This window comes from Zonotrichia albicollis, chromosome 12 (assembly GCF_047830755.1).
Source record: "Zonotrichia albicollis isolate bZonAlb1 chromosome 12, bZonAlb1.hap1, whole genome shotgun sequence".
NCBI classification, from domain to species: domain Eukaryota; kingdom Metazoa; phylum Chordata; class Aves; order Passeriformes; family Passerellidae; genus Zonotrichia; species Zonotrichia albicollis.
In genome coordinates this window covers 6,162,081-6,183,516 of record NC_133830.1, presented here as the reverse complement: position 1 = coordinate 6,183,516, position 21,436 = coordinate 6,162,081, and the positions used below count along the sequence as shown (strand labels likewise).

Genomic DNA, 21,436 nt, shown 5'->3' with positions numbered 1-21,436 from the left:
AGGAATTTCTCACAGAGCAGAGGCCCAAGCAGCCAGAGCAGCTCCAGCTCTGCTCCAGCTGGAGTAGCAGGACAGCAACACGTGCAGTTTGTCTGAACAAGGTGTGCTCCAGCCTGTACACAAGGACGTGGATGCAGCTCCACGGGAGCAGCAGCGCTTTCATCTTCTGTTCATCAGCTCAGAATCTCAAATGTACATTGATGCATAATTTATGGGGAGAAGGAAATTACTGCTTCTGGAAAGAGCCTCTAATGGGTACGGAGGCTCTGCAAGCAGGTTGCAGTTTCTGCTAGAGAAATAATTCTTATGCTCCACATACTGCAGAACTGTTTTACACAAAAAGAGGCGGAATGGGGGAGAGGGAGTGCAAAGGGAAAATATAAACGTAGGTGGGCAAAAAAAAATAAAAAGGATAATTAACCTTGCTCCCATCTATCCTCTTTCTCATAAAGAACAACACTACTCTGGGATTGTGTGGTTTTTTTTTGGGTTTTTTTTAGGTTGTTGCTTTGTTTGGTTTTCCAGAGGAAAAAAAAGTTTTTTAAGGATATTAACTGCTAAGCAGAGAGAGCCATGTGTGTGCCATACACATGAAAATGAATTTTATTAATAGCACTGCACATCACCATTTTATGCAGAAGTTATTTTGGGTCTGTTTTAACTGGTTAAATTCTTTAGGATGGATGCAACAAGGAGGATGAAGGGGATATGTAGATGTTGATAGTGTGGGTTTTATTTCCCCTGGACAAGAGCAAAGCACAGATGGCACCATCCCTCCTCCAATTAAGGAGAAATGTATGATTATATCTTTGAATTTTGTTCCTCTTCAGTTCCTCTAGCAACAGCAAAGCTGGAGTTCCTACCAGTCCACAGAGAGCTGTTCCTCAACAGAAAAACAGGATTCTCTGAAGTATTTCAGGATTTCTTACACCAGAATCATGAGTCATTTTTCAAACCAGCCATGGCTGTTGGTACTAACATTAGTGAATAATTGCTCTCTACCAAGACAGTGTGCTGTCTTGGAGGATCCCTGTAAATATAAATGAGCATATTAAAAGAACAAATATGAATTTGAGCATGACTCTTTATGTGTGGGGTTTTTGGGAGATGTAGCCACTGGGGCTGAACTTTTCTTTTTTCACCACAGGAGGCAGATTAAGCCTGAGTCAATATTTGAAAAAATCAGAGCTCTTCCTTCAGATTCCCACAAGGACAAACAGGTTGGGGAAATAACTCAGCTCATGATGAAAATCTTTAAAAGAATGCTCCAGCCCAGCTTCCAGGTGACATGGAAAATGAGAGAAAATGGAAATGCTATCTTAGGGCTGACTGCATCCTCACGTTTGCTGGATGCAGTCAGCCCTATTTCTCTTCTCCATGCAGTTATTTTTGAAGATGTGGCATGTGGGCCTGGACGTGGGAGCAGACACACTATTAGGGGGGACTGGTAAAAATAATCACCAAACCTCATGTTTCATCCTCAACATTGGAAATAGAAAATATTTACACTCTGACTCAGAAATCCAAACATGCTCCATTAACAACTGACAGCGAACAGCCCAGCAAGAGTTTCACAACACTCAGACTTGACATTATTCGTTCAAATTAAATCTATCAATGTTTATGAGGAAACATACATTTAAAAATAGGCTTCAACAGTGTTTTGTGAGCCACTTGTAAGCCCAAAGAAGGGGCTAACTTCATAGCCAGTGTAATTTGCAGTGAATATCCAATCAGCTCTAATTATTAACAGCATGTTACATGTGCATACACAAGCATCTGTCATCCCAGAGGATCCCAGAACGTTTTCTGAAGTCAGCACAGCAGTCAGGGCAGGAGTCCCCAGGGTGCTGAGCTCAGGTGAAGCTCTGCAAAGGGTTCTGACCCCAACAGGATGTCCCTGTCCCCCAGACAATGGAGAGCTCCAGGACAGGAGTGCAGGAAATTCTACTGTCCTGCGGAAATGCCAGCTCTGAAGCAGCCAGCGTGGCAGGAATGGCACATTCCCATGTGCAATTCCCATGGGAAATGGGCCTCTACCCCTTGCCCTCCCCTTAATCACAGTTGGATCCCGCCTCCAGCACCTGAATTAATAGCTAATAACAACCCACTCACTCCACAGATGCACATACCATTAACTGAATCCCTCGTCAGCACTTTTCACTAACCATTATTTTATTCAGTCCCTTGGTGCTTAAAACTTACTTAACCACAGCTGAAGTTTGATGGCAGCATCTGCAGCCAAATCCATGACTTAATCCATGCACTCTGAAGCACCACTCAGGAGAGTGCACAAAAATAACAATAATAATGAAAAACTCCAAACAGAAGAGCTATTTGGAACGAGTTTGTTTCTTTTCATCTTCTTATCTTTAAGTGTAGGCAGCTTACACATTTTAGCATCACACCCAGTAATTAGACTTTGGTAACAGCTTATCACAACAATAAGACAAGTTCTCATCATCATAACACTTCCTGCTCTGCCAATTCAAGCAGTGATCATAATCAATGAAAGCAATCTACAGCAGCTTCCACCCTGTCCTGAATTAAAGCAAATTTTCTAAAACTTGAAAAGAAAGTTCTCTTGACTGACAGTGTTGCTTGTGGAAAATTTGTCTTATATTCCAAATAACAAAGCATTCTTAATAAGTATTCCCCCTGATGGGCAGTAAATTCACCTTAAATTGTTTGTGTGACCTGGGATTTAAAACACAATTCACAAAAATGCACCAACTAGTTAAGTAAAATATCTATGAATCTATTCCATAAAACCCTTGAATTCACACCATTGAATTCAATTCTATTTGGGCTGAAAGGACTCCATCCATCCAGGAGCCATGCTGCTCCTGGAATGGGTTGAATGCACAAGAAATGGTTGAAATGCAGAAGAAGAGAGGCACAATCACACAGGTTCAAAAGTGGAATAGACATTAAAGGAGAGAGGGAAGAGGAGACCACGGAGGCTGCTGGGGTGGGGACAGGGAGCTGACATGGAGAGGTGAAGAAGGCAGAGTAGCTAAATGTAAGGTCAAACACAAGTTTGAGCATTAATTCTGACGGTGCAATTACAGCAATTGAAGAACGTGCTCCCAAACCACATATCTGAGTTACTTTAACCTGTAGGTGTTTCCTCCACATTCTCCTTTCTGGTGGAAAGATATCTATGCCTGGGACTGGGAGTGCATCTGTGTCTCAGCAAAGAACCAAGAAGAATTTACTGATTTTTTGTGAATTTACTGATGCCTATATATGAATTCTAATTTTATAAAAATCCCAAGAAACTCAAAAGCCTCAGTGCAGCACAGAGGGCCCTGTGTCCATGACAAGTACATCTCATCCTCAAAGCCACCACTCTGTGCTAACAAGGACTCCATTAATAGCTCATGTTTCAAAAAGCACTTCATAGCTTTCTGTCTTGGTGGAAATGGGTATTTTGGGAAAGGCACTTGGAGATAAGCAGCAAAATCAAGCGAGGCCTTGACACAAAGACTTGAAATGCAATTATTAATGTAATTGTTTTATTTTCTGAGACTCAGCTCCCTTTCTCTACACTGTACAAGAACATAAACAATTGACCCTTAATTTCAGCAGAACTGCTCATGTAATCCAGCAGGAGTGCTTGTGTCTGATTAGCACAGGATGGATTGGTTCCTGGGAGCAGAGCTCCTGCCATGGTGTTTTGTCTATTCTCCTCCCAGATCACATTCTGCTACAGATTTCCACATCTAGATGACAGATCTGGCTGCTGTCTGCAGGATTCACCTAGCTGCAACTGCACATTGATTAGCAATTGCCTTGAGGAAATTCAGAGTATCCAGGCAACCAGGAGGAGGCTGCAGATGCAGCAGCTGGATCGGAAGGAAAACAGGCAATGAAGGAGAGCTCAGAGAAATTAACCCACAATATTTACATTTGCTTGAAACAGGAGATCCTCTGTCAATTTTTGTGGTTATTAATGATGAGGTTAAGTGAAAGATCAGTTTGGGTTTCTTATTAAGTCAAACTGTTACAAAGTGCACATTTCAAATAGGTCTGAAATTTAACATATACTTCAATTAGTGTCCTAAAGGCAGTGGCAGCACAGGAGAAAGTCACCCACAGAAGAAATCACTCTTATTTATTCCTCATTTTTGCAGTGTTATCACTAGGTGTTGCCACATGCTATTGTTAGCACTCAGGTACAAGTGCATCCAAGCACATTTAAGGCATGGAAAAATCCTAAACCAAAGCAATGATACTAAAAGTAATAAACAAACAGTACAACCTTGCTAGCATGGCCCAGGAGGGGGCTGGGGAGGCTCAGGGTGTTCCGTGACACTGGCTGTGCTATACCCACATTCAAATAGATTAAAAAAAACATAAGGAACATAAATAAACATGTACTTGTGTATGGTGCATGCAGAAAGCAGGAGAAGCAGCTGGAAACACCCTACCTAGCACAGGGCTGCAGGAATAAAGAAAACACCCTGTCAAGCCATTGCAACATGAAACTCTTCTTGCCAATAGTTAAATATTTATGTGTCTAGTCCCACCATGAGGATGTGTCCCGTTAGCACCTCCCCTCTCTGGAAGGCAGTGGCAGGGAAATGCTGCAGGCTGGGGAGCCCAGGCTGCCTCTGCAGGGTAACACCAGCCAGAAGCAGCCACTGATGGAGGGCCCCAAGAACATCCTGTACCAAAAAACACCAATGCCAAAATGTGCCTGGACTGCTGGGAACAGCCTTCAACACATCAAACTATGGCTACACAGTAAATGATGCCTGAAATAACCTGAACTCTAACTTAAGAAGAAAGCAACTAATTCACCATATCTCAACATAATTCACTAATATCTCTTTTTTGCCAGAACTGTTAGGGAACCTTTACCCTGAGGTTTCTGTTTTAAAACACGAGTGCTAATGAACTATTTCTGACAGAGCTCACATTGAGAAACTTGTTATTGGAAGTGCAGAGAGAGGTAGAAGACAGTCAGGAGTGCTGCAGGAAATTCAAAGGCACTCTAAACCCCTATCAGATATTTGAATATTTGCTTTTAGAGAACAAGAGTTACTCAGGTACCACTTCAGCTGTTTGCAGAATGAGGCACTGTTATCAGATGACACTTCAGTACAGCAGCACTCATGCTTAGTTAGCACTGATAATTGTGCATCTACACAACAAGGGGTTGCCTTTTTTTCTCTACCAGTGGTTTAAAAAATAACAAGACAAAAAAGGCAAGAAAAGTATTAAGAGCCAAAGATACAAGAGGAATCATTCTGCAATGCACAGATATTAGTGTGTGGATATTCAGTGTGACACATTATAAGGATGCTAAAGAAGCCATTATGATTTACTGTGACAATCTCTAAGTCGGGAGACAAAAATCATCTGATTAAACAGAACCTGCTGTTCACCTGCAAGGGCATCCCCAGCATCTGCCACCCTTCCTCTCCCATCTTCCCCTCACATTCTGCCTGCCACAGGCTCAGCTCTCATTTCCAGGTAGGACTGAGCTGGTGACACCCACAGGCTGCAAAGGCACCAGCAAAAATAATCCACCCATTTTGCTAAAGCAGCTGGGGTAGTGTGGCTGCTGCAGAGAAGCCCAAGGAGAGCCAGCACATCAGATAAATTAGGCTAAGGCATCTTGATTTGAAGCATGTTGCTGAATACACCTCTCTACTTGGGCTGAAATTCAAACTGCACTATTAATGTAATTTATTACAATCATTAAGTACCACAATCGGAGACCCTGTCTACAGCAGATAGTTTTATATACTTGGAGAGTGTTAGCAAGTCACCCCATTACATCTCAGTCATGAACCTAATGCAGATTACTTATTACTTCTCTTGGCAGTCACATAACACTTGTCCCGAGAATGAAAGATGATGCCTTGACAATAATATTCCATAATGTAATAACCCTTCACATGTTATAGAGTGCAGCACTTTTTCTTTTGAGGATCACTAAGTGCTGGGCAGGCATTTACTCACACAGCCTCACCAAACCCTGGTGAGAAAAGCAAAAAGCATTCAAAAAGCATCCCCCTGCCCATGTCCCTGTGTGCCTCTGCAGGGCTGAGTGCCTGAATGCAGCACAGCCCTCCACAACACCCTGGCTTCCCCTCTCCCCCTCCTATTCCAAACAGCAGATAGCTGCAGGCACAGGGGATCTGCTGAAATATTAATGAGGAGAGAAGTAAGTGTTGTTTTAATATTCTTCAGGCCAGTAACCTGAAGTACAGAGCAGCTACCTGATCTGCCCAGGGCCACTCAGCAGCTGGGGAAAAAAATGGGAATAAAATCTGGAAGCGGTGGCTGTGCTCAAAAGAGCCCTCCCTTGGGGTGCCTGTGAGAGCCTGCAATTCAAATGCAGAAGTAATTGCTAAATAATTAGTAACCTACACAATTACTTCCATGCATCCATCAGTATTTTCTGCCCTGAAGGAACAGTCAATAAATGCCTGAGACTACAATTACAGTGATTTCCTATCCACCAGAAGGCCTAGACAATGTGCAGCCTAAAAAGAATTTTCCTTCCTAATGAATATTGTCAATGGGAATTTCTAATTGGCTTGAGAGGGTTGTGTGCAGCACACACGTGGGGCAAAATCACCAATACTGGGGCAGCACCACAGCTCTGGGCAGGTCCTCCAGCTCCAGCTGCTGGATTCATGTGACCAACATGCAGCTTTCATCAGGGGAGGAAAAATAATGTTTCTGGGCTTTATGGTTAAAAATCAGGATGTTAAAACTCCAGGAATTAAGGTTCGCCAATGCCCCCTCCCACCTGATTACATTTTTTGAAGCCTTTTGGGTGCAGAACACACCCAAAAGATGAGAGGTGACCAGAACAGCAGCTGCCATGCCTGCTCTGCCTTCACTGGGATGTGAATCAAAAGCTGCCCAGAGGAACCTATTTGGAGTGCACCAGAAGAAATAATAATGGCATTACAAAGCCCTTCAGGTCAGCAACACCTCTTTTCTCCTGTCAGCTTGCACTTTCTCTTTGCAATTAGAGCACTTTCAAAACCCAGGTTGTTCTTTGAAAAAACCTGATTCACTCTTCTACTTTTTTATGGTTTCCAACTCTTCTCTTCTGCTTGTTCTTTATTCTTTCCAAATCAATAGTATCTGTATCAGCATCAAAGTCCTGTGTATTACCCCTCTTCTGATGCCTCTCTGTTTTCTAATTTTTCTCCCCAGAATTCTCTTCAGCAGCTGTTATTAAATGTTTCTGTTGCCTCTTCTTCACTGAGATTTTTCCCAGTGACAGAATCCAGGTGACTTTATGTCCATCTTCTCCACTACCACAGACTTACAAGGCCAGAAGGGTCTTTGGGACCACAGTGACCCCAAACCACCACCCTGCTTGAGCTACATGAGCTTGTGGCTGGCACACAAAAACTTCCCCATTGCTCATCCCTATTGTCCATTTCATAGCATCCCTCTTCTTTCATCTCTAAATCACTTGAGAGCATTAAATCACACGCAACTCCACCTCTTCAATTGTTCTGATTTCTACTCAGCACAGCAGGTAGAACTAGAAGATTATTTTCTTGTGTTGAGTTTTATTTTTCTGGTTTAGAACAAGCCACCACAGATCAAAAATACAGCCAAATTTATCATGGTGGAACACTTATTAAAAAAATACGGCAGCAAAATGCAGCAAAAAAAGTGATAATTAAAATATCTACAACTGTAAAGCTGGACAATAACAGAGATTTGGCCATTAAAAGTCAAACTTGCTTTGTGATTTGGGTTTTTGGCAGACTTTTTTTTAATAGACAAAATAGCTTGCAATTGCAGCATCAAGTCTGAATCATCCCATCTTCCAAGATCTAATCAAGATCAACACTGTCTTGATCAATACAGCTGTAAAATAAGAGTTCCCAAAAAAAGTACAACAAAGCCATTAAAGAAATCTCAGAAGGCAGCAAAATAATTTCTTTAAGCCATAAGTGAAAAATGAACTCTATTTATTTCACATTACAATCAAACAGTAATGTGTCTTGATGCATATGTGCACACATGCATCATCATTATTTGCTTTATTCTTATTGATTTTTCCTTCCAAGGGCCAGCACTCCAGAACGACAATGCACCAGCATCACTGATGTCAACGGGCAAAGAAGCTTCTCAGCACTTCTGACAAATTATTCCTTTAAAGTTCAGGCACTTCTATCACCCACAGAAATGAAATACACATTAGACTTATGAGAAATCATCCTCATCTCCAGCAGCTGAAAAGAGCAAGCCATGAAACCCAAACAGCTGAGCTGCTGCTGCACATAATCACATAAGCAATGAAATGACCGTGTTCTAACTGTCCCAGGTGGGTTCAGCATTTCCTGAGAACTAATTCCCAGCATGTCCCAGGAGCCAGCTTACAGACACTTACCCATTTTGTCTTTCCAAGTGGAAAGGTCACTAGAACAAACAGATCAGGAAGCAATGGCGAGGCCTTTCAGCTGATCTATTTCGAGCACCACGACAAAGAAAACTAATTTGGTGTTATAATTAGAAACACAGAGAGGAAAAAGCTCATTTTGGAGAAGAGCTGCTGCTGGAACGTTAGCATTGGTGCTGATGGAGCTAATCAGCTCAGAGAAGTGGAAGAGTGAAACCAAATTATACATTTAGCATCTTCATGCAAACCAGGTCTGCAGCTGGGAGTCAGCATAAGGTTTAAAGGTGCCCTTAAAAACGAGTTTTTAAAGAAGTAGACAAACAGTATTTCAGGACTCTTTCTTCAGACCCTGAACACCAAAGCCACATGTCATAATTTCTTCTGCTCGTGTTTGATGAGCAGAAATTCAATTTTCAAAGAATTTTGGCTAGTTGTATATAGTTTGTATTTTTAAATGTATTCCATATTTCTAGTTATAAAGAATAAGGGTGCAAGGATAGGGCTTTTTCAATCTCTCAGATTTACAGAAAGAACCATTAAACTTCTTTCAAATGGAAATATGAAATGACTGAAGTACACTGGAAGGACTTTCAAACCTGTAAAGTGTTTCTTTTCATTGTCTTGTCAAGAGGTACATTTGAATGTTCTCCTGAGGAAAAAAACCCCAACCAACTCCAAAAAGTGATTTCAATTTAAAGGAGCTACAGACTGCAGATTTAGTTACACAAATACGATTGTGTACCTAAAAATGGCCAATTTGCCTTGCATTTCTCTGGAGCTGTTTTTGCTCTCACCCTGGTGACATTTCAGTGCCCCTTGGCTGTCTCAGTACTGTTGTTTGCAAAGTTGTGCTGTAAAAAAGGATCAACACAATGACCCAAGTTATAAGCAATTATCCAAGAATAAGGAAAAAAAACCCCAAAAGCAGTGCATCATGTCGCTGCATAGTGACACACAACTGGGTGATGAAGGAAGTGTATTTAGGGAAGAGACAAGGAAAGAGAAAGAGCAAGAGGAAAGAAAAACTGAACAAGGAGAAGAGCCCTAGTGGACACAAAGGATAAATGCACACTGCCCCAGTATGTTACAAGATTATATATTGGATTTTCCTGGCCTACTGTTCATCTTTTCAGGCAGTTAACTTGAAGGCAGAAGATGAAAGCACAACAAAACTGGAATTCCCTCTCTCATGTTCCAGAGAAAAGGGAAGCAGAGCATGGGATGGAAAGCAAGGTCCTAACTTGAGTGAGAGTGATGCAAATGTGGTGTCCCACCATGGGTATCTGGAGTGCTTCTTCACTGCCCCTGGCTCCATACCTTCATAAGTTCCTACTTCCAGAAGGGTCCCACTTTGCTCCAACTCCCGGAATTCCTCCACAGTCAGAAAGTTATAGTCCACACCAGGCACTTCTCCTTCTCTCGGAGGGCGGGTTGTGCCTGAAAGGAAAATCAGAACATTAGCAGAGTTGTTTTCTTATCAAGACTTAAAAGAGACAGTAACAAATTTTCACAAAGATATGGGAGTATCTGAAAAACACAGTTCTGGGAGCTACAAGGGTCAAAAGAAGTTTGAAGTTAGGAGCCCATGTAAAAACAAGACACAGATTTCAGGTTGAACCAGTGGCACCAATTAGAACAAAACAACTGAGGGATGTTTCCTGTGCTCTCAGAAAGACTTTGGCAAAGAAACCTCTCATCTCTGTGTCCAGAAACACAGCTGGAAAAGTTTGGTACTGGGAATACGTCAGCAATTACTTTTCTGCTGTTAGCATTGTCTCTCATACTTCACTAATACTGCAATCTGTATTACCAGTTAAGGCAACCATTTTCCAGCTTCCATTACTTCTGTATCACTAGCTCATCAAATGTTCTCTCACATCATAAACATAATTTCTCCCTTGTTTCTTCTTACTGTTTTATCTCTATTCATTCTATTATTTTTTATTCAGCATTAAAAAGTACCATGAGGTGTTTTTGATGCACCATTCACACATGCTCACTGAAGAGACAACCTGACAACTCTTCTCACAGAAGTTCACCTACAAGCTGGTTCCAGTTCAGGAATATTTTGAGCAATAAGTCACACTCAGTATCTCTCTTCAGCACTCAACAATTTCTGTAGTGCCCATGGAGAACTGGCTCTGATCACTGCCACTCTGCCAGCTCTGAAACTCTTGTCCCTTCTGGCCAATTTACAGCACTCTGAAGCACAGTGTAACATGAGTCATTTCATGACTTTTTTTTTTCCCTAAGATGACTTGGGATGCTGCATTTTAGGTCACTGAGCACTGCTTCATTGATAAGGATCCATTTCTGTTCAACAGCCTTTATTTTCCATCACTCTGGGTTCTGTACATCTGAGATTAAATACAAATGACAGATTTACAGATGGCACAGGAAACTGAATTTTGGAAGGAAGACCAGAGTTACAGAGTTGGAGGTGTCTGAATGCTGTGGCTGAAACCAGTCTGCTGGCTTGGGAATAACTTCAAAGATGTGGAAGCCATACCTAACATTTAACAAAGCATAATTTCTCACTTCTGAGGGACTCTTCTGGCCCCTGGGCAGTGTCTTCTCAGTGCATACAATTTCTTAAACCCTTTATAAAAGGACAGAAGAAAGAATAAAGAAGCTGAGCTTCTGAAAACTAATTGGGAAGATTCCAGTTCTCAGAAGTTGAAAGAGCATAAATTTACCATGCCTGCATCTGGCAAATGTTTTCCTCAAGTGCCAGGAAAACGGAAAGTCTGCTTATCTCCTATTCATCTGAGAGACTGCTCAAGAGGTCAGTCTTGACAGTGTGACACCCTTGAAAGACTATCACTAGATTAATTTCCTTGATTGACATCCACTTTTTCTAACATCCTCCATTTCTTGTTTCAAAATAGAAACTCCCTTTTTTATTATTTACCATCAGCCTTCAGAGAGTCTATAAATTCCTGTGCTTTTTTCCATCATTCCTCCTCTTGGAGCTGTATGAATGGGTGAAGGAAGGATAAAAAGTAAGGAAGGAGATGGAAATAGTGATGGATATCTGTATCCTGCTAGCAGAATTACTCTTTCCTATTTGAAAAGGACTCAGTCTTGCATTTTTTGTATTTCTGAATGCTTATAGTAATGCTACAGCAATATTTACTGGGTAGATTGTATCGGAAGACAATTTTCTTTCACAGATCTAGTCCAGAGGAATGCAGGAGCTGCACCATGTGCCCCTCTCTCCTCATGCTGGTGCTTCCATCCCAAGGCAGGCAGAGAGGCTCGCCCAGGTCCCTCCCTGGCACAGCAGGAGCAGGGAGCACACGCCCAGCAGCCAGGATGATCACAGCCCAATGCCACATCTCCTCCCTGAGCATGACATTGCCACTGAGGCTGTGAGGACCCTCCCCAGGGCATCGTGTCTGCTGGCCACTGCCCCATTCCCCTAAACCTGGCTGGGAGGGGGAGGCAGGAAGGATGAAAAGCCACTCCAATAACTCTGACCAGTGGTTTGCTGTGGCTGTCCCATGCCCAGAGCACAATGGAAGTGAGAATCTCTAGCACTGTTCATCAATCAGTGAAACGTCACCCCCAGCCATGTGAGCCGAATGACAAAGATTGGGACTGTGTTTTCCCAATAACTGCTAACACATTGATGAGACACAAAGATCAGGATTGCTTTCACCTTATCTTTTAAAGCCTCTCCTCTTTATCTCTACCTTCCCACAGAGCATATTTATTAATAATTTTTTCCTTCTTTCTGAATTTTTATAGCGGTGAAATTGCAGTCAGCAGTTTACTAGCGCTGGCTGCCTATTTGACATGACAATTATATCTCTGCCATAATTCCTCTGAGCCATTTTAATGGATCTATTTGTTTCATCTCAGTGTTCTTAATTTCCTGAATATGTTCAAGTCAAAAAAAAAAAAAAAACAAAAAACCACAGCTGTGCCTGCAACACACAGAGAAAGCATTAGGAAAGTCACCACAGAAAAGGAAAACATTGCATCACAGAGATAACACTTGTCACCTCAGCTGGTCCTCAGCAGCAAACCCGGGGAAAATAAAAACTGCACTGGCTGGGATATCTTATCTGGGTGAAGGGAAAAAAAACCCAGCAAGTTTCCATGTTGCTGTCTGGAGCAGAGATTGCTTGCAGATGCTCGGGCTGTTATCCTGCTCCACATCTGAGCAAGTGTTAGGCAGGCAGGCAGGGGGAAGGGAGAGCCCGCCTCCGCTCCTCTCCGAGCAGAATGACAGGCTGCCGGCTGGACACACGCCTGGCAGATGGCATTTCAAAGAGTTTCCATGAACCATCTGGGATGTGTACAATGATTACAAACCACACTTACAACAAAGCCAGAAGGGCTGCTTCGCAAGGAGGGTGGGGGAGAGGGCGGGCGGCAAGGAAAGGGGGGAGAGAAGAAAGCCAAGAGGCACAAACTCTGACTTTTCCCAGAATAACACTGGGAATAATCAGCACCTTCCAGCCAGAGCCCTCTCGCAGCCTGGAACAACTGCTCCAAGGCTGTGTGTGCACAGAGCACAGGCCAGCGGCAGCACAGCCTGCTGGCCACCACGGCAGCTCTCTGCTGATAAACTCCCATTGTAATTAAGTCTCCCATCACTAGCACGGTTTAATTATGTACAAAAGCAAAGTGTGTCTATCCTCCTTCCTCCCTTGAATTGCATTTCAACATCCTTTCCACAGGATGGTCTTCAGTGAAGGGGATGACTACTTTTTATCAGAGCTAATAGCAGGTCAGACCACTGCTAATGGCAGAATAAATTGAGCACAATGAGAGCTGTATTTAGCCCAAACAAAAGATAAGATACTCCACTCGAGAAGATGAGCCAATCGTATTTAAATATGTTTAGTTGCCTGTCTTGTTTGCATTGAAATATTAAGTGGCATGAAATCTTATTGCCTTTAGGTACCAATTTAGCTAATTAATTTGAGCCATGTCCATTTTGTTACTACCTCAGAATTGCTAATGCTGCAACAAGAAGGAACTGGAGGGGAAACTGAGTGGCTACCAACTCTTTCTGCACATTTAATGGTTCATAAGCTTTCGGTCTGATTTGGCTAGCATATCCCACAGCATACACAGCTAGTTAGATACATTACCTTCACAGGGGAATTCCCCAAATTTCCTGTAAGCACAGAAGACTTAAGAAAACAAAAACATAAGGCCACTGGTAGCATTGCAGTTTTTACTTTCTTTTGTGGGCTGGGGAAGTAAAACTACATCTAACATGAAATGTTTGCCCAGCTGTTGGTTTGGTTATCACCCCCAAGCTATCTGCATCCCAGTTTATTCATGCATCCCTAATGCTTGTGCCACAGGAGAGGGATTTCCTCATGGGCTGGAAGACACCACCTGAGAAACTGCTTCTAGACACAGGTGAGTTTGCCCAAGGAGAGCTCAGTGCTGTACCTGAACTAATTAGAGCTTGTGCACACATGCCTAGAATAACTGGGCTGTGGCTCAGATGTACTGATGACTATCAGCTACTCTGCTGAATAATTTAAGTGCCCATTTAACAGACAAATAAATCTGCTGTTGTGCTGCCTGTCAACCATGCTGACACTCACCCAACACGAGCCTCAATTATACCATGGCCAGACTGTTAATATACAGCTCAGGGCCTGTTTAGTTCTTTATCAATCTACCAGGCCTTCAAGTTAAGCTGTTAATATTCACTGATGCCCTGCTGCTAAATTAATCAGAGTCTTGCTTATTGTAATCTAAAAATAAGACTTAATGGGGCTGCAGTCACTTCAATAGCTTCCATGGAAAAAGAAAAATGTTCTTGTTAGTGTGCACCAAAACCAGCCCCTAGCAAGTCATTTGGACATCACCACTTCAAGTTCAGAATACCTACAGCTCCCATTTGCAAAGCAGCAATTTCTGCAAGCTCCTTCTCCAGTTCCACTGGCTGGCAGTGACAATCTGGTGAGCCACCAAAATACATCTCATCAAACCACAAGCCATTTGCTCCTCATCTCCACTGGCCAGCATCTCTTAAAATGACATATAATGTGGGAGCTGTACACTCCAAGTAATGATAAGAGTTGCTACAACCATATTTTATACAGGCTCAAGCCACTGGTGGTCAGCAGCAGTGGGTGGAACTGCAGTAAATAAGGATTTAATGTGAAGTGTGCAGGGATGTTCCTGACTCAGGAGGCTGCAAGGCCAAGTGCTGCTGTGGGAGGTTTGGGAAGGCTGGGATGGGAGGAAGGCAAGGTGCTGCTCTTCCCATTGTTATAAAAAAATTTGTTATTTTTGTTCATTCAGCAAGAAGAGACTGCTCTCATCACCTACATGGAAAAATCCTTCAGCTGCTAAAGAAGAAACATTAGGAAAAGCAGCCCCTTTTCCCTCCCACTGTGTTTGGAGGTCACCTTCTTGCCTCTCATCACAGGGTAATTTGGAGAGCTTGCTTTGGCTCTCCTGCATCTGTCACCTATGGCGCCAGATAACTGGAAGGCAGAACAAACTTCCCAGATCTGCTAATAGCAAATGGAGGAGGGAAGAGACAGAGACAGCCTGGTCTGACTCCTCAAGAGGGAACCTGATCAGCAGCCAAGCTCCAGCAGAACTTATCAGCAGCACAGCACTAAAAACAGCCTTATCCACATTCACAAAAATAAAGTGTAACCTGTCTGCAAGAAGACACTGTACACAGAACTGCCTTATCTTACTGACTTCTGGGGTCACTCAAACTAAGAATACCTTATTTTTACCCCAACAGAAGTAAAAGGGATTGTATTTGGATGTTGTTGTGCAATCCATTATACACTGTAACCCCATGTACCTGTGGTGAGGGGTCACTCATAGTTGTAACTACATAAAATATGGGCATTTCAGACAGGCCCAATCTGTTACAAACCACACATGCTCAGCTTATAAATACAATTTTCTCCTGAAACTCGAAACTCAGGCAGCCCATTCTGGGATTTTAAATTCAGTCCATCCCTTCTCCAGCCAGCAATAAACCCCAAAAACGTGACAGGCATTCAAGGTGTCTTGGTGGAGGAGCAGAAATTCAACCCAAAGAAGAATGTGCCTGCCATTAGAAGTTAACTCCCAGCCCTGCTAATGATGCACACACAGGAACAGATGCTGATTGACTCTTCCTGGCCACACACACAACTGCAGGAATAAAAGCAAATTTCTGTCACTGTGGTCAGCAGGAATGCCTGATTAAACCCAGAAAAGAGCTGACCAAGACAGAAGTGCCTTTCTACAGACATGTTTCACAGAGAAATGCATTTCATGGCTGCTGTCTACAGCAATTTTTCATCCATGGAGGAGATGGAAGGGAAGCTCCTTCTCCCACCTGCCTTTCCAGAGAGTGGCCAGAGAAGGATCCCAGAGCAGCAGCTTGTGAGGAGCCCCTGTTGCTCAGCAGGCTGTACCAGCCATGCCCATGACCCCCAGCACACACAGAGGATTCTCTCCCTCTCTCTGAGCTGCTGTGTCCAGCCCATCTCCCTAAATTTCCCTGCCCTTCCCCAACAGAGGCAGGGACTGCCCCGAGCCTCCCTGGAGAAGTGATTCAGCCAAAGCACACAGCACAGCTCAGATTGTGTAAACCCTCCAGGCAGCGAGTTATTTTTGTCCTTTATAAATCTATTTTTGGTATTTCAGTGGCCTTCCCAGCCACCAAATAAGAACACAGATAATCTTCAACACATTTATCCTCGGAGTGCTCTGAGGTAGAGAATGTGGGTTTGTTTCTGGTTAATAGCACAAGACCAGCCAAACCCAGGCTCTCAGAGGACTCCAGGAACCTAATTCTGGAGAAATCAATGGGATTTAGGAAACCCTACAGATCAGGATCAGGGCCTAACAGATTAAAAGGGACAAAAATAACTGGCCACAGTGTTGGGGCTTTGCAGGCTCATCTCTGTGTGTTGTGAAACACCACGGCAAGGCCAGGCACAGCCAGTTCGGTCCCCACTGCAATATAATTTTAAAAAAACCTGATAATTGCCTGATGATGAGAAGCAAAGGTATAAAACCTGCCACACTCCCCAAAAAAGCCACTTTAAAAAGATTTGTTTACGGATCTATGCCAAATATTCCAACAGAGCATCACCCCCCGACCCAAGTACCACCAGTGGTTCCACTGCCATGTGGTACCTACACAGTCACAGCCTCTTCATGGGTCCTTAGAGCATTCATTTGCATTCTCCTGAGCAAAGAAAAGAGTGTTCTAGCACCAAATAAAGCATAAATAATAAATATTCTCAGGTTCACAATAGCAGCAGCTCTGGATCCCTTTCTTTGAGTGATTGCTTTTACCTCACAGACACCTGCAGCCAAATCCCTCTTATTTCCCACGAGGTGGGACACCCACCAAGAAGATTAAACTTCATGAACTAATGAGTTTGCCATTAATCCCGTGTTCCTGGAGTCCAACAGCATGACATCCACTAATTTAAATTGTGAACTGCTGATGAAAAAGCAAACTATGTACCTCCTTGGCAAGAATACCTTAGCTGTAGCTATGCACAGTTCTATTCATTCTAATATATGGATTAGTGTAATAAAGTGTAATTTTATAAATCAATAAAGCTGTAGTAATGAGATTGCACTGTAATGTTCTGCTTCTAAATACTGGCACAGAAATGAATGAAAATTGCCATTTATCTAAGTGTGGATGCAACTTACAGCTAGTGAAATTAGCTGACAGTAAATTAACAAGGTGATTATATACATGCACTTATATTCCTTTTCTCACACATATACATTTTTAGAAGCTTAGATAATTCTGCAGCCATGGCACACAATTTTATTCCAAAAGGTCCACCTTTCATCTTGGTAAAAATTACCATAGTTACTTTCAGTAGAAATGTCTGTCTTGGGAAAGGTTGTCTGAGGGTGGTAAATTAAATACATACAGTGGCTAATTACAGAGCATCCTGAGTAGCTGGTTATTTTTAATCCTGTAGATCATTCACTCTGGGCTATTTCCACCCAAGCCTGCATTTCAATCTTCATCTCAATCTTTTGGGCCCAGCAGCCTGGACCAGGTGAATTCCTCAACAGCACCACTACACAAGCTGACACCGCTATTGCAATAAAAAAATGTAACTCTTTTCTTTAAAGCTGGATACCAAAACCTCTTAAATTCCACAAAACAAGATATCTTGTTTTCTATTCTACTTCAAGGCTTCAAACATGCCCCTGAGATCAAATACCATCATTAAGCCCATAATAAATGGCATTTCCAACACAGACTGAACACCTGCAGTATTTCAATTCAGCTTTTATTCAAAAACAATGCTTGCTTTTCACATCTGCATACATATGTGCACGTATATCCATGAAGATATATTCTGCACTTAAAAGCCAGAGTACTAAATTTCAGATTATTTGATGTCCAACAGCTCAGCTACCTCAACAGAGATTTTTTTACCTCCTTTTGCTGTTTGTATGGCTGAGATACAACACAACGTGGGTCATCCCTGTTTGGGTGTGATATAAAACTCCTTCTTCTGACTTCAACTGCTCTTGCACCAGACCTCTAATTTGTAGTTAACACCTTACTTAACAGCAGGAAGATCAGTTCATTAGTCTAATCTCTGTAAAATTACACCACAGAAAGAAAGAGTCATAGAAAACATACTGATTTTTTGCCTCAAATTTGTTTCAGTGACCACATTCAATCTACTGAAAAGAAAGAGTCAGAGAGATTTTCTTCCCCATCACAAAAAAAAAAACACCAAACAAACAAACAAAAAAACCCCAACAAAACAAACACACACAACTACCACCATCTCCATTCCACCACACTTTCACAGGACATCAGTATAGTTATTAAAAGCAGTCTTTTCCCCTGAACAACATACACTGCAAACACTGTCTCCATGGAATACCTTCTCCCCTAGCCCAGAGCCATGAAATGCTATAAAACTAATGGACTTTGAACTGTGAGAGCCTCATCACACTCTGGGAGAGTCAGAGTCTCCTGTGGCTCCTCAAGTTTTGGCTCTGCCCACTCATCAACCCTTGGTTCAGATGGTTCCTTTTTCCTCAAAAATCTTCCCTGGCCTTTGCTTAAGCAGTTTTCCAGCTTCATATTCAATACTGACCAAAAATTGCCAATGCCTGTGCTATAGCAAGGAGGATGCAGACTATAGAAATGTAATGCACTCCTGTAACCATATGGATGCACTTGCTGTGAAACTCAAGGGAAGGACCAGAACAGACAGCAAATCTACCCAGCAATATGCACATTTAGGCACTATTCCCTACAGATCCTGTCCCTCAATTTTACTTGTTCTTAACTGCTACCAATTCCTGCACTTTTTTTTAGTAGCTCTGTATGCAAGGCATGCTTCAGTCCTCCATGATTGCTATCACTTAAGCTGGTTGAAAACATTCTCCTGGTTCACCTTCTGTGAGGCTGATTAGATAACAGCTCAAGATGCTGAAAAAATACCAAACATTAAGAAGCTGATTGGTGTTTGAGTTTCAGATTCATCCCTATTGATAAGTGGAATGCTAAAATGTAAAAGAAATCAAATACATACATTTAAAATGTTTTCTTACCTCACTAAAATAAAACCTGTTTTGTTATTTACAGTTTCTTTGCTACAAATTCCAAATCTACCAGCTCTAACACAGAAAACACTTGTTGTTTTCTATGTGCAATAGAATACTGAAGAAAATTCAAGTTCCAATACATTCTCCTCACTTTTAATTAAAACATTTCCTGGTACAGCAAAAGCCTCCTGGTTAGGTAGTGCATAACTCTGCATCTGTGCAGTCCAAAATTAACTGTCATGTTATTGATAATGTATACAAGCCTCTCCATTGATTTTATTGCTGTTCCAGTTGTACACAAACAATAAAAACCTCGCCTACAAATCCTGCCATCACCTAGGAGTTTCACAGGACACACTCTCACAGGGTGCTTTACTCTGCCTTGCTGAAGCCAAGAAACACCCCTATAAAATACTCCAGTGCTTGGTTAAATGATCTTTGCTTCATTTCCTCTGATTACCTCCAGTTCTACCTTCTCTCTGGTAAATGTCCCTGCGTACTCGTTTACAGCTCTGCCTTCACACAAAACAATCACTCCATCACATTACACACTCCATCACTTTATTAGCTTCTTGCAAATCATTTTCTGCAAGTGCCCCAATTTTAAATGCCATTTTAAATTAATTTTCTGCTTTATCAATGCTCTGCTGGTGCTGAGTGGGCAGCAGACACCACCAGATGCCCCAGGGAGCTGTGACACCAGCAGCTCCAGCTTTCACTGCAGTGAGTAATTCCAGAGCATCTCCAGGTCCCCACCACCACTGGTTTGAGTCCAACATAAATAAACAGCACACAATAATTATCCTCATGCAACTGTCTGGCAGCCCAAACAAATGAGCTGTTCTTTGTCTTGCCTCCAATTCCCTGCAAAAGAAAAACACCACCAGGTTTTAGCTGGCAGTTGTGTTGGCATTACGGGGAGGGTAAGCAAGAAATCCTCAACACCTCAATTACCTGCTCAGCTTAGACATGGTTGGTGGAGGGTGCTGTGATCTGAGGTGCTGAGAAGACAGTTTCCCCAGAAATCTGATTTCTCATGCTGCTGGATCACCGCATGCCTGGGAAATGAATGCCTGGAAGCACACAATCAGATGCAGGCTTCAGAAAAACCCTGAGATGATTTTCTCTCAGAAGTGTCTGTGTGTTATTTGACTTAGAGGACAGCCGAGTGATTACCAGAGATAGACTGCTCTTTTCTTCAGCACAAGAGTATCATATGACAGATAAGACCTTATTTAAAAAAATAAAGTTTAAATCTAAACTCCAGCACTTATTTTCAAAGTGTGAAGCATTTATCCTTTGACAGCTGTGTTGAGTCCTTCAGAGGAGAGATGCAGGTGAAACCACTCTGGCAGACAGATGCTGGTACAGAACTGATAATGGGACTTGCTGCAAATCACCTGCTCAGTTCAAAGCACACAAGGATGCCAATTGCTTCAAGACCCATTTCCCTGATTGGTGTTAAACACATGCTCAAGCTTTTGCAGGGTAACAGCCTCGGGACAATAAATGTTTTGTGGGGAAAAAAGGAAAAATGAAAAAAAATTGTCTTTTGGTTCTGAGTCAGGGCACTGGTGATTGAAGGTGCTCCTTACTGCTGCCTATGACACTGGTGGAGATGACAGGGCTGGAGAGAGCCAGGGGTTCCATCTCACAGCACCATTTTTTAAAAGAAATATTCTCTCATCCTGTCAAGGATGAGTTTCAGAAAGGCAAAACAAAAACAAAAAAAAAATAAAAATAGAGAGAGAAATCCTTGCTACCTCTGCCACTGCAGGATGAGAGTGACCAAAGTCAATGAATGAGACATCATTTCATTGGAGACATTTTAAATATTTAAAATAAAAATAAACCAATCCAATCTTCCACTATACATCAAAAAACCCAAGCAGGTCTCATTTATCAGCACATTTGCCTTCGAAATACCTGCAGCAAGGTGGGAAGATGACACTGTGCCCGTTTCCCAGATGGGTTCTGGAGGCACAGCACAGCCAAGCTGGCAGCCCGAGCCCAGAGCCGATTAGGAGGGAAGCAGCAGAAGGTCGCTGGTGTCCCACAGCTCTGTGGCCAGCACACAATGTTTGGGAGTTAAGAGCATTACTGCTCTGGGATGCTGATCTGTGCAGATAAACGTGACAGGCCTTGGTGATGGCTTCATCACAGGGAACTGCTGACTCAATAGTCAGGCATAATGGCAAGAGCTGTTTATGTGCATACATTGAAAAACAACAGATGACTTCTGCAGCAAAACACATGGGGAAAATTCTTTCTCCAGGCAATACAAAAGAGGCAAAGTAGCTAAAGCACTTTCCCACAGTGACTGTGCAGTAAAGTAAATTAGGGCTCTGAACAGCAACCATCCATTATCCCATGTATTTTAGCAATTCTGAGATTAATAACTGGAAAGGGCCAATAAAACAGTGTCAGAAGAAAACACACATCCTTTTGATGAACTGCCACTCACTCCTTTCAGATCACTTCATACCTCAACAGAAAATCTGAAGTTTG

At 42.4% G+C, this 21,436-nt stretch overlaps 1 protein-coding gene across 35 annotated transcripts in view; it reads right to left on the bottom strand.

Moving 5' to 3' along the window:
• MAGI1 (membrane associated guanylate kinase, WW and PDZ domain containing 1) overlaps positions 1 to 21,436 on the bottom strand; it is a 327,842-nt gene that overhangs the window by 75,558 nt on the left and 230,848 nt on the right. For all 35 annotated transcript variants that reach the window (XM_074550433.1, XM_074550448.1, XM_074550440.1 and 32 more), the window contains one exon: positions 9,707 to 9,826. In XM_074550433.1, the coding sequence (XP_074406534.1) occupies positions 9,707 to 9,826 (120 nt within the window). The remainder of the gene's footprint in view (positions 1 to 9,706; positions 9,827 to 21,436) is intronic.